This window comes from Lynx rufus, unplaced genomic scaffold (genome assembly GCF_022079265.1).
Source record: "Lynx rufus isolate CCGP_SWC_20201006 ecotype Redwood Valley unplaced genomic scaffold, mLynRuf1.p SCAF_7, whole genome shotgun sequence".
Classification (NCBI taxonomy): Eukaryota; Metazoa; Chordata; class Mammalia; order Carnivora; family Felidae; genus Lynx; species Lynx rufus.
Genome location: NW_025814889.1, coordinates 67,628,145 through 67,642,263, shown reverse-complemented (window position 1 = coordinate 67,642,263; position 14,119 = coordinate 67,628,145). Strand labels below are relative to the sequence as shown.

At 39.0% G+C, this 14,119-nt stretch overlaps 2 protein-coding genes across 2 annotated transcripts in view; one reads left to right on the top strand and one right to left on the bottom strand.

The window, feature by feature from the left end:
* SLC2A13 (solute carrier family 2 member 13) overlaps nucleotides 1-14,119 on the top strand; it is a 381,359-nt gene that overhangs the window by 131,270 nt on the left and 235,970 nt on the right. The gene's annotated exons all lie outside the window — the stretch shown is intronic.
* Nucleotides 12,754-13,318, bottom strand: LOC124502087 (60S ribosomal protein L21-like). Its single transcript, XM_047066542.1, has one exon. It carries the CDS (start codon nucleotides 13,277-13,279, stop codon nucleotides 12,797-12,799), a length of 483 nt encoding a protein of 160 aa, XP_046922498.1. The 5' UTR covers nucleotides 13,280-13,318; the 3' UTR covers nucleotides 12,754-12,796.

The following is a 14,119-nucleotide window of genomic DNA, read 5'->3' as shown; positions in this document are numbered from 1 at the left end:
GTGCTCTCCGTGCAATACCCAGCATGAAGGTAGAAAACATAATCGTGTGGGTCCTTGAGCATGAGTTGAGCACATTGTTTTCATGTCAAATGAAGACTTGGGCTAGATCAGTTCTTTCCTAAAAGCCAGTCTGGGGGCCTGTGCTGATCCATAGAGTTTTCTTGGGTTTTTAGCCAGCTTAAAAAACTAAGTATTTTATAGTTGGTTCATAATTTAGTCTTCATGGGGTTCAGACTTTTTAAATTTTTATTTTTTTTAATATTAAAAAAAATTATGTTTATTTATTTATTTATTTATTTTGAGAGAGAGTGTGTGTGTATAAGCAGGGAAGGGGCAGAGAGAAAGACAGAATCCCAAGCAGGCTCTGCACCATCAGCACAGAGCATGATGTGGGGCTTTAACTCATGAACTGTGAGATCATGACCTGAGCCAGGATCAAGAGTCACATGCTTAACTGTGCCACCCAGGTACCCCTAAATTCTTTTTTCTGTTTTTTTTTCCTACTCACTGAATCCAACTGTACTGTGTACATCTGCTCTTTCTCATGGGAAAGCAGAGTTCTCAAATTCTGTTCCCCACTTAAAAAAATTTTTTTGTCATGTTTTCATTATTTTTTGAGAGAGAGAGAGAGGGAGAGAAGGAGAGAGAGTGGGAGAGAGAGAGAGAGAGAGAGAGAGAGAAAGCAGAGTTCTCAAATTCTGTTCCCCACTTAAAAAATTTTTTTTGTCGTGTTTTCATTATTTTTTGAGAGAGAGGGAGAGAGAGAGAGAGGGAGAGAAGGAGAGAGAGTGAAGGAAAGAAAGCGAGGGTGGGGCAGAGAGGGAGACAGAGGATCCAAAGTGGGCTTGGCGCTGATAGGCTGACAGCACTGAGCCCAGTATGGGACTCGGATGCTAAACCAACTAAGCCACCCAGGCACCTACCCCCCTCCATTTTTTACGTCAGTTTCATATCTGAATTAAGACTTCGCCCTTCACCTCAGATGAGCTAAGTGGCATTGTTGTCCAGCCAAATGATAGCTGTTTATGTCACTTGGTTGCTTTGCCTTACCCGTACCCTCTTCCATTTCCCACCTTTCAATCCCACGGCCCTTAAGTCTCCACTTCTCCCTATTTCCTGCTTAAATATACACAGGGGGCTGGTTAGTAAGGATACTTCATAAATGCATGCCTAGCTAGGTAGACAATGAGATGTTGGCCTTTTCCATTCATGCGGGTACCTCCTATCTTTATGGGTGATTTTCCTGATCCCTATCTGTAGCCTTGAAATCTGAGGAGAGCCACCCCTGTCTTCTCACATGCACTTCTCTAAAATATATGTTACTTTATTGCTCCTTGGTCCACCACTGCTTTGGACACAGTTCAGGGACAAAAAAGAAATGTCCTACTCGCTATGATACTAGTTTTCACACATGAAAAAATTAGGCTGCCTAATATTCATTCTTTGTAAGTACTGCTCCTTAGAGTAAAATCTTACTGCTCTAAATTCCCCCCCCCTTTTTTTTAATGAAATGGTCACAGTAGATGATAGTTGGTTTATTTTTGTTTCTGATGGAAAAAAAAAATGAAAACTGCTAGTGTCTTATAGCTCACAATACTGACTTGGTAAGTCCAAATATTCTTTAGACATCATTTTCCTCTTTGGTTTTGATTTTGCTTAAGATCTGAATGAGGTACATCCACTATTACCTTAATGGTGATTTTAAAAGGAGAGAAACAACAATTGTGGCAGGGATTACAGCTTTATCTAAAACACTGACCGTCACTGAGCTTCCCAGGTGTCTGGCTTGTCTAGCTTCCAGCCTCAGCAGTGGAAACATTTGTGACCTTGTTCAGGGCCGGCTAGTATGGGGAGCGGAGCAGAGGGAGGGAGACAGGCCTTTGTGTGGGTGGGGAAGGCAGTGGCGAAGCACCCTTCCTTCACAAAGCTAGTAAGGGAGCTGCTGTTGCCTGAAGAACCCGAACCTGAGGGGAGAGAGGGTTCCATCTAGAATTACGCAGCATTCTTCATACCTACCTGCAGCGATTGGCAGGGAATCAAAACAGGTTGTAGTTCCTTAGCCAGTGAAACAGTATTTTACAATGTTATAAACACAGAAAAGGGGTTGTTGAATGATGCTGACAGCTGTTTATGAAATGTATAGCTAAACAAATGCATAAATGAATGAAAGAATGAGTGAATTTTACGGGTGAGAGACGGAAGGTGGGATGGGGGGAGGGAGAAGTGAAAGGATGTTGCAATGATGAGAAAAGAGAAAAGACTTGGACCTCTATGCCTAGGTTTGTAAATTTAATACAGTTGAGACTAATTTGAGTGTGTGTGGAGTTTGGGTGTTTAAGAAGCACTAGTATTTTGGAATTTACTACAGCTTTTATTATAGAGACATTTGGCATTGCTTAAAGTCTGTAAACTGATCGTGCAATGCCTGCAAGAAATGTGGATGAGGATGTAATAAAGTATTCCTCGCACAGCTGCCACTAGGGAGCGACGTAAAGCCCAGTGTCACTTGTTGGCATATTGCGGGTATCTCTCTGCCTTCTTTGCCCTGTTTCTTGTAGCACTGGATCATCACAGCTACCATTTCCCAGACTTCATGCTTCTCTGGCATGTGCTGAAATACTTTTCCTAGAATATGCTAAAACCAGACATGAGAATAATGACACAATTCAACTTGTACTTTTGATACTGTTGAGAACTCAATCAGAGAGGGGGCGTCTGAGTGGCTCACTTGGTTAAGCACCGACTTCGGCTCAGGTCATGATCTTGTGGTTCATGAGTTCAAGCCCCATGTCAGGCTCTGTGCTGACCCCTCAGAGCCTGGAGCCTGTTTCAGATTCTGTGTCTCCCAGCCTCTCTGTCCCTCCCCTGCTTGCTCTCTGTCTCTCTCTCAAAAATGAATAAACATTAAAAAATATTTATAAAAGAAAAAGAACTCAGGGAGAAATGCACTGCTAAAAACAGGTGCCAGAAGTTAAAGTCTTAACTCCTTATGAAAAATAATCATTTATTTATAATTTGAATTTTATTTATACATTCATTGAGCATTTATTGGGTGCTCTGAGTGCTTGGACCTATCAGACCCTAGGGATACTATGGAGAAAAGAGGTAAAGTCTCTTCTCTTTTCACTTTTTAATGGGATTTCAGTTTTTAATGGGAAGGTGAGAAATCTACAAGAAAATTAATATAGGTAAGACAATTTCAGATAGTGAAAGATAATATTTGAGAAATATTCCAGAATGGCCATAGTCCATTGAATATTCCATGGAACTCTGAAGTTCTAGATGTTGAAAACTGTTTTTTTCTCTTTGGTTATCTTTTTAAAATCAGAGCATTGTCTTCAAGAAACAACAACAAAAAAGAACTATCCTATGATTCAACAATTGCACTATTAAGTATTTACCCAAAAGATAACAGAAATACAGATTTGAAGGGATACATGCACCCCAGTGTTTATAACAGCATTATCAACAATAGTCAATTTATGGAGAGAACGCCAAGGTCTATCAAAGAAGATGTGATACACACACACACACACACACACACACACACACACACACACACAATGGAATATTACTTAGCCATTAAAAAGAATGAGAACTTGCCATTTGCCATGATATGGATGGAGCTATAATGTGTTATGCTAAGTGAAATAAGTCAATTAGAGAAAGACAAATAGCATGTGATTTCAGTCACATGTGGAATTTAAGAAACAAAACAGATGAACATATTAGAATTAGGGGGGAGAGAAGAGAGGGAAACAAACCACAAGAGACTCTTAATGATAGAGAACAAGCTATGGGTTGAAGGAGGGAAGACGGAGGGAGATGGGCTAGGTGGGTGATGGGGACTAAGCACTTGTGATGATGAGCACTGGGTGTTGTATGTAAGTGATGAATCACTGAATTCTACTCCTGAAACCAGTATTGCACTGTATATTAACTAAAATTTAAATAAAAAAATGAAATTTTTAAAATTTTAAAATGCTTAAAAATAAAATTAGAGCTCTAGTCCCATCATATAAGGACAATACTAGGAGAATGAAATGGAACACTTGTGGCAAAAAAAAAAAAATAGTCAAGGAAACAATAAACAGGTTACTGAGAGCAAGTTTACCTTATTTAGAGCTTAATGTATTTTGTGGTAATTTTTCATCTGTAAAATTTTATGAGGACTATGGAAATTTTCTTATATTTTTTAAATTAAAAAAGTGTTTTTATTCTTTATTTTTGAGAGAGAAAGAGCACGAGCAGAGGAGAGGCAGAGAGAGGGACACACAGAATCGGAAGCAAGCTCCAGGCTCTGAGCTGTCAGTACAGAACCTGTACAGGTTTTGAACCCACAAACACAAGATCATGACCTGAGCTGAAGTCAGATGCTTAACCGACTAAACCACCCAGGAGCCCCAATTTTCTTATGGTTAATCCATACCCTGACCTTTTTCTGAATCTTGGGGAGTAATTTCTTTTGGGGGGAATTTTCTCAGCTAGCAAGTTAATAGTCTCCCTTATGATTATTATTTTTTTTTTTAAGAGAGACAGGGAGAGAGAGAATCCCAAGCAGGCTCAGTGCTGTCAGCGCAGAGACTGACACGGCGCTTGAACTTACAGACCATGACACCACAACCTGAGCAGAAATCAGGAGTCGGATACTTAATTGACTGAGCCCCCCAGGTGCCCCCATCCGTATAATGTATTCTTGTGCTTCAAGATTTTGTGGAAAATGTGCATATGGCAGTGATATTTTTAGTCTTTTCCATGTCAGACAATCCTGAGTCTTCTTTCAAGACCTAGTTTCAATGTCATCTGTTTTGTGTAAATGCATCTCTGGCACTTCCTATAACCAGCCAGATCATGACATCCGTCTTTGATCATTCATTCATTCAGAAAATATTTTTGATTGGCCATTACTTATGAGGCACAGTTCGGGGCCCTGAAGATTTAGCAGTCAATGAAAGGAGGTCCTCTTAAAGTTTTCTTTCTCGTGAGGAGAGGTGCCAAATGAACACATAAACTGATGAGTGACAGGTGGTGTTAAGGTTAATGAATAACGGTGATAAAAATTAATGAGCAGATGAGAGCTGGTAGATGGCAGTGGGACAGAGGGCTTATACTCTTACCAGTTGATCCAGGAAGGTCAGAGAGGTGGTACGTCTAACATAAGTGAGGAGAGTAAAAGCAGGCAGCATAGCTAAAGCGGAATTGCTTGGGCAACTTTAGGAGGTAAGGTCAGAAGGGCGGGTTAGGTTGGGACTGAAAGGGCTTAGGCTTTAAAGCCACTGGAAGTTTGTGAGCAGAGGACCCACCTGGCAGAGTTGGGTTTATAAAGGCTCCTCTGGCTCCTTTGCTGAGAATAGACTTAAGCGAGACAGTGGTTGGATCAGGTCCCTTAAATTGGGGGCTGTGAGAATAATCCAGGAACAAGAGGCCTAGGCCTACATGATGGCCATGGGGAGAGTGACAAGTGGTAGAGTGTATTGTTGACATGCTTACTTATGCATTGGAAGTGAGGTACATGAGAAACTGAGGAATTGAAGGTGACCTGTGGTTTTTGCCTTGAGCATCCGGAAGGTTGGGGTAGCTGTTAATTGAGAAACACTGTGGGAGAAGCAGGTGATGCTTTTGGGCAAGGAAGTTAGGAGTTTGTACCTGGTGTGAGATGCCCACAGATGTACAGGTGGAGAAATTGCGGACAGTTGGATGAGCAGATTTTTGGTTCAGGAGACAGGGTGTATTTAGAAATGTGAATTTGGGAATCATTGGTGTATGGATGGTATTTGAGACCATGACCTTTTATACATGTGTCGATTATAGCACTTCATTTTATCATTGTTGATATATCTGTCTGTCTGGGTTAAGATCTTTCAGTACAGAGACTGAATTTTACTTGACATTTTAATATTTTGTTCATGGCAGCCTGGCCGTGGTATGAAGCTGGAGATTTTCGTTGGGGGTGTGAGCAACTGGGTTTACTTACAGCCTTATCCAGGGAAAGACATTTTTACTAAAACTAAAAAAGCTATTGAAGTGGGAAATCAGGTTGTTAAATGTACAGTTTATGGTCAAAGCTTAAAGATTTTATCATCTTGAAGTATCTTGCTCTCAATTGCAGTTACCCTTGTGCCTCTAAGAAATACGTTCCTTTGGGTAGCCCAACTCAGTACAGTCATAACATAGGTTTAAGGGGCAGCTTTAATCCAGACTGGTGCCCTGGAGAAATAAACCTCCTGTAAACTTAGACCTATAACCTGTTGGCTAGTTCCATAGATAAGCCTGAGATTTATGCTTTTTGAAATTGGTTGGCTTGGTGATTATGACCTGACCTGGTGTCGCCCCTTCTTTTTTTTTTTTTTTCTTTTTTTTTGTCCGCTGTGAATTAAATAAAGAAATTGAGAGTATTTAGAAACTTTGGGGTACCTGGGTGACTCAGGTAGTTAAGCGTCCGACTTCAGCTCAGGTCATGATCTCACGGGCTGTGAGTTTGAGCCCCGTGTCGGGCTCTGTGTTGCGATCTCTGTGTGTTGTGTTGCGGCTCAGGTTGCGATCTCACGGTTTGTGAGTTTGAGCCCCGCGTCGGGCTCTGTACTGACAGCTCACAGCCTAGAGCCTGCTTCAGATTCTGTGTCGCCCTCTCTTTCTGCCCCTCTCCTACTTGCTCTCACGCTTGCTTGCTCTCACTAAAAATGAAACATTAAAAAAATAAAAACTCGTATAGCAGTGGACAGTAATTTTATGTCTATTGAATCTCATTAAACATGCTTGTATTTTTTCATTTTATTTTTCTAGTAATTCATTTTATTGTATTTGACAAAATATCAGTCTGCAACAAACTGAATTTTTTTAAAAAAATCAGTCCATCACACATAGTTTGAGGAACAGCATACATCTTCATTATATCAGAAGGCATTTCACTAATTGAGGACTCAGCTAAATCAGTAATTCTCACAGGAGGCGGAGTGGATCAAAATGTAGCCAGCAGGCATGATTAGTATTTCTAGAAAATGTGTGTACTTTGAAAAAAATTCGCTCCATTTTTCATGTCATGACTTATTGATGGGAATATGATATGCCAGCATGAAAAGTGGTAAAGAACCACTTACTATATACCCCGACAAGGAACATAAAAGAATTAGGGATTTCTTTCATATTTTGTTGATCTCAAGTCTGACATTTTGGTGGGTAGATTATGAGATAAACAACCACTGCCTGGTTTTGTAAATATTTCCTTTTAGCATCCAAACTTTAGGTGTGTCTTCATATGTCAGTATGTTGTTTTATGGTTTTCTAGAAGCAATCTGATCTGCAGCCTATCTATGCACCAAATACTTAACTTTGTTTCTTAGCTTCTGGAACATTTTTACTCCTTTCATTTATCTTTTTTGACACTTCAGAAGGAAGTTATCAGGAGACACACTGTGAATGAATAATCATTTTGATCCATTCCTTAATATTCTTCTTAACCAGTATTACCTTCCATGAATAATTTCATTTCATTTTTATTAAATAAGTGATGGTAATATGCCTCAGAGGATGCAATTAATGGCTAACATGGTGATTTCAGAAAAAGAAAATGAACGGATATGAGGAATAGAAGTAAAGGGAAGCCCTAGGAATTGTATCAAACCACATGACACTGAGAAACAGCAGGATGAGTAAAGCACAGTAGAGCCCTGGGAAGACCACAGTTGGAGTGGCTTCTTCTAGGTTGTAAGTTTTGAGATGGTCTCCCCTTGCTGTTTATTATCTTGGAACTTCCTAGATTACCAACATTAACTGCATATTGTTATTACTATTATTATAGAAATTTGTTTACATATAGCCCTACCCTAAACATGGAAGTATGGTCAGATAAGCAAGTTGGTGCATTTGGTATTCTGGTTTTGATGTTCTTGGTTTTGAAGAGCTTAAAGATTCCTGTCAAACTCTTTCTTCTCGGTGATTTCCCCAGTGACTGGCTATAGATTCCTTCTTTGGTCTTTGTAAAGCTGTATGGCAGCAAATCTCTGCCAGTTAATGAGCACGTGAAAAGCTGTTTATCTAAGGGCTGTTTGTTTTATTACTTACAAAGCCGTAAAGATGTCAAGAAAAATCTCTCAATCCCTGTAGAATACTTCCAATTTTAGCAAACAAGGGCATTAGCCACTTAAAAAATTAAGTGAGAGAAACTATTGGCTGGCTACCTTTTATGAAACATTACCAAAAAAGTGTTTTGACTAAAAAACAATCACTCCAAAAAATAGTGAATGGAGGGGCGCCTGGGTGGCGCAGTCGGTTAAGCGTCCGACTTCAGCCAGGTCACGATCTCGCGGTCCGTGAGTTCGAGCCCCGCGTCGGGCTCTGGGCTGATGGCTCAGAGCCTGGCGCCTGCTTCCCATTCTGTGTCTCCCTCTCTCTCTCTGCCCCTCCCCCGTTCATGCTCTGTCTCTCTCTGTCCCAAAAAATAAATAAACGTTGAAAAAAAAATTAAAAAAAAAATAGTGAATGGAATATATTCACTGGATGTTAATAATCCAGAATTTTTGCATTAAGCCTTCATAATTACTGGTAGTAATGATTTTCTAATAATTTACTGTGTATACAGTGTAGCATAATGTATACTAGCTTCAGTACCAGAAATTTACATTTGAAATGGGCAGAAACAAAAGGTAAATCAAAAAAACTACTTTTGTATCCTTTTTTTTCCATTAAGCCCTGTGTTTATAAAAAGGTTACATTTATTATTGCTCTGTTGTCCTGTTTTGTAAACATCTTATTAAACAGAAAGTGTGACTGTAAAAGTAAAAGTTTCTTAACCAACCAAGAAGAATTTGCCCATTCTCTCATTTGGGGCAGGGGCACTGTAGTTTAGAGATGCTGCTATTTATTGCTCAGAGTACTTCTAATTTTACTAGAATTGCCTCAAGAGCCAGTTCTTGAGTCACAAAGCATTACGTTCCATTCACTCACTCAACAAAAATTTATTGAATGCTTACTTACGTCAGTTCTCTCTAGATGCCAGATACATGGTGGTGACAAAACTGTTAAAAACTCAGCCTTGTTACTTTGTAACCACTCTTAATGAGAATTAGAAAAGGCCTGTTTTTAGAGAAGCCTAGTCCACTGTTTTTTCTTGTAGAGAAAGTGGAGACTGAGACAAAATAATCTCTGTAATCATGAATGAAGTTCTCTTTGGCTCAGTTGCTTGTTCCATGTCTGAATGAAAGTAGAGAAATAGTTTGATATGTAGAAAGATCAGGGACTATTTTGGACTTTGAATTCAGGTAAGCACTGACCTTAGCATGTCCTTAGCTGTTTGATCTTTGGAAACTTACTTGGCCTTTCTGAGCCTTTGTTTTCTAATCTGCCAGATGAGATTAATACTACCAATTTCTTTGGTGGCAGTGCAGATTAATTTACATACAGCTTGAATCTAGTAGGTGTCACATATTATTAGCTCATGCCAACCTTGCTCTCTCCAGTCCCTTCAAACCCCACTTTACCGCAGATGTCCAACCTAGTGAAATCCTGTCATGATCTTAAAATACACATGTTGTTTTCATACTTTCCTTTTTGGTTTTTTAAAATTTAATATTGAGTGGGAAAACATGTTAATGTATTACACGAGATAGCAGTGGAAGAGTTAGGGTCAGAAAAAGACAACATATTTGAGGTTTTCGAGAAGGATATTTTATTCTCCATCTAATGATAAGGCCAGAAAGCTTCAAGAGATCTAAGTGTGTAGAAGGTGGGAGTTTGGGTTTGGTAGTTACAAAGTATTCAGTGAAAAAGTCTTACATAAAATATTTCATAAGGTAGGTCAGTTCGGTTTCTCACATTCAAATGATACATTTCCCATCAAAAGTTAAAACATTATTATAAGTAGAAACACCAGAAATTACATTAATGAATCCAGCATTGTAACTTGGAATGAATCATGGAACTAATAAGTGTGTCCAAATATAGTCTTCTTCAACTATCTATGTCTTTCCTGTTCTCAGCTCTCAGTCATTAATTCACCCTTCGTGGCTCTTAACCATTGTCTGCCATGGTAACTGCCATCCATAGCATAAGCTTCTTGAGGGCAAGGACCATGTCTCATTTATCTTTGGACCTGCCACTTTGTATAGAGTTTTCTCTGGTGATGACAATAAATTGCATTTGATGGTTACTAGAAGGAACTTACTTTAGTGCTGTCATAATAGGTGTCTAAGATGATTATCTTAGGGATTATCTAAGGGAACAGCTATCTTAAGGTCTTTTTTTTTTTTTTTAGTGTTATTAGAATACAAGAAGCTGAAGTCCTGGGCAAGGCTCACACCCAGTGACAGCCATGCCTTCTCTGTGAGTCACATTTTTGAATGACATTGTCACTGTTGCAATGTATGAGTTGTTATATTTAGAAACATAGCTTAGAAGGGAGTGCTACTAGTCTGTTAGTATATACATAATTATTTAGAGTGTTCAAATTTAAGACTGTGGTTTGACATTTATTTACGTCTTGTGATTTATAAACAAATATGCATTATTGAACATTGGTATATTTTGACTCTTTAGAGTTGCTCTATCCATTTGTGATGCATGTTAACTAAAGTGAAATAAAAACAGTTGCATTTAAAGAGCTACATCTGTTCTGTGCATGGGTTGTTTGAAGTTTGGAAAGCTATTCTGATCAAATGAATAAATCTTCATCCAGACAGGTGGCTTACTTGAATACTTATAACTTATTTTCAGATACCCTCCTGGGAAATCTTACATTTGGCTACAATCTCTAAGCTGTTTTATCTGCCAAGGATAGGCTGGGAATGGGAAGTTTCAATTAAAATTAATGGGACTTGTCATGGAGAAATTTAGAGAATTTCCACTGCTCTTGAGTGACACCATTATATAAAAATGTAGGCATTATCCAAGCAGTCACTTGAAGAAAGCTATTACATGGACTTATTTTTGTATGGGAATTCAGAATGCAGATAGATTATATTTTTTTAATTTACTTTTTATTTAAAAATTTTTTTTAAACATTTATTCATTTTTGAGAGACAGAGAGAGACAGAGCATGAGCGGGAAAGGGGCAGAGAGAGAGGGAGACACAGAATCTGAACCAGGCTCCAGGCTCTGAGCAGTCAACACAGAGCCCGATGTAGGGCTCGAACTCACGAACTGCGAGATCATGACCTGAGCCAAAGTTGGACACTCAACCAACTGAGCCACCCAGGCACCCTGCAGATAGATTATCTTTAAAACGATGTATGTGGGGCGCCTGGGTGGCGCAGTCGGTTAAGCATCCGACTTCAGCCAGGTCATGATCTCGCGGTCCGTGAGTTCGAGCCCCGCGTCGGGCTCTGGGCTGATGGCTCGGAGCCTGGAGCCTGCTTCCGATTCTGTGTCTCCCTCTCTCTCTGCGCCTCCCCCATTCATGCTCTGTCTCTCTCTGTCCCAAAAATAAATAAACGTTGAAAAAAAAATTAAAAAAAAATAAAAAAAATAAAATGATGTATGTAGTTAAAATTACTATGTTGGTTTAATATTATTAAGGAGTACATATTTTTCTCAGTCCCCTCCCTGGGCATTATTTTCTTCCTGTTCCATAGCAAAGTAACAAAGGGTAAGCCAGATGGGAGGAAGGTGAATTTGTTTTTCTCTCCCTCAGTTTTCTAAAATTAGTATTTAACAGAAAGTATACAGTTTGCCTAAGTGAAATTTGCTCTCCAAGTCTGTAAATATTTGTCTCTCTAAACTGGAGGCATTTGTAGGAAGAATCACTGTAGTGAGTAGCAGTTAAGCCCTTTCTAGGCCTAGCAAAGCATTTGGTCATGTGACACAATGGATAAATCTTGGAGAGAAAGAATATATTCTTTTTTTTTTTTTTTTAAGTAGATATAAGGGATTTAATTCTATCATCCCAAAGCAGATTTTCTCCTTTGATTCCAGTTTCATTCCTCTCCTTTCTCCTTAAAATACATTAGGGAAGGTTCACTTATGACATGCAAGGTGAACAAAGGACAATCAGGAATTCACCAACTTTAGAAAGCATAGGCAGTCTTGGGCAAAGGCAAGTGCAAAGGACCTGGGGCAACAAAGAGCGTTTCCAATAAATAAATTTTTCGTAACACCATATAGAAAAACACTTAACAGGAAATGACAGGGAAAACAATTCAGTGGGAACCAGAATGCTTTAAACAATCTTTTTAAGTAATAGGCTTCAAAGGGAAGTTCTTTATCCTAAAAACATAGCTACTTAAGACTTGATACAATTACAAGTACTCAATTTTCCGTGCTTAAATGCAATTTCAACAGATAACCTTTCATTTGTTTTTAAAAAATCTTTTTTCTTAGTGATTTAGAGGAACTATTTTCAAACTACTATAAAATATGTTATAGGTCCTATCTGGCAGTTCCTAATCTATTGAGTATATTGTACAATAAACCACTTCACATCTTTCAGCAAAAACAAAACAAACAAAAACCCCATCATATTTTAATGTTTATTTTTGAGACTCTAGAGAGAACACAAGCAGGGGAGGGCAGAGAGAGAGGGAGACACAGAATCCAAAGCAGGATCCAGGCTCTGAGCTGTCAGCCCAGAGCCTGACGCGGGGCTCAAACTCATGGACTGCAAGATCATGACCTGACCCGAAGTCGGATGCTTAACTGAGTCATCCAGGTGCCTCAAAACCCACAAAATTTGAATAAAACCATCCCCCACTGAATTTGGATATAAAGTTTGCTTTAAATACTTCTTTGGGGAAGACAATACCGCGCTGCTACTCAATTAAAAGAAACATTTTTACAGTCTTGACGTCTTTTATTTTTTTTACATTTATCACGCCATGAATTCATAGGGAATGGGTTCCAACAGCTCAGGCTCCTTTCCATTGGTTCTCACAAAGTGTGCTTCTCTGGGTGGGGCAGGCTGGCGCTTCAGTTGAACCCAAGTACCTTTCTCCTTGGCTTCCTTCTTTTTCTGATCATTTTCCTTCACACGCTTCAGGAAGCTGTCTCGGCTCTTTGAGTGCTTAATGTGCTCAATACGTACATTAATTCTCTTAGCAAGAATCTTGCCCTTAACTTGTTTGTTTACAACAATGCCAACAGCATGCTGGGCAACATTGTAGACTCTTCCAGTTTTGCCGTGGTAACATTTGTGGGGCATTCCTTTTTGAACAGTGCCCATTCCCTTGATGTCCACAATATCACCTTTCTTGTAGATTCGCATGTATGTTGCCAAAGGAACAACTCCATGTTTTCTAAAAGGCCTAGAGAACATATAGCGAGTACCTCTCCTTTTTCCCTTTGTGTTGGTCATTTTGGCGAATTACTGGAAGATGGCGGTTCCGGCCGAAAGGAAGCGAATATATTCTTTTTGATGCTAGTATGAATTTTTAAGATTTCTGAATGGTAGAATAAAATTGAGTTATAATTCAGTTAGAACATATAAAAGTACCCGAACACAAAACATTTGATTAATTCAACATTGAGGAAATGTTGACAAAAGAAATGAATTTTGTTTAAGTGTTCTGTGGAAAATTATGTAAAACGCTACAAAGAAAATTTATAGTGTAATCACATTATAAGGGGAATAGGAATTATTTGTCACAATTCATAATGTAAAACTTCTCAGTTTATAGGCAATGATATTCAGGGATAGTCATCATTTTTCTATGCTATTTTTCTAAAATTGTACAAATTGTTATATAATGATACTTTAATAAATATGAATATGTCTTGAAAATCTGTAGCATTTACATTTAGATTCTCAATTTGAATTCTCAATTCAAATATACTGGAATATAATACAGAGACTAGGGAAAACTTCAGGACGCAATGTGAAACTTTTAAAAATGTAGTCACATGCATGTAAATGTTAGAACTCAGGACAGGGAGCTAGAAGCTGTTGAGTGCACTCATCATCTCATTCTGTGTGATCATCACTGTGCTTTATAGATGATGGCACTGATGTCATCAGCATCATTAGTAAGAACATGAGTTGAGGCCAGATGTGGCCTTGAGTCCTCTTTGCGCCATTCATAGCTCCACGGGAGACCTTGGGCAAGTTGTTGAACTGGAGCTGAAGGAGAATATATTGGTTAAGAGGAGAGGCTTTGGGAGCAGGTCCTGAACTAAGTCCTTGCTCTACCAGCTAGCA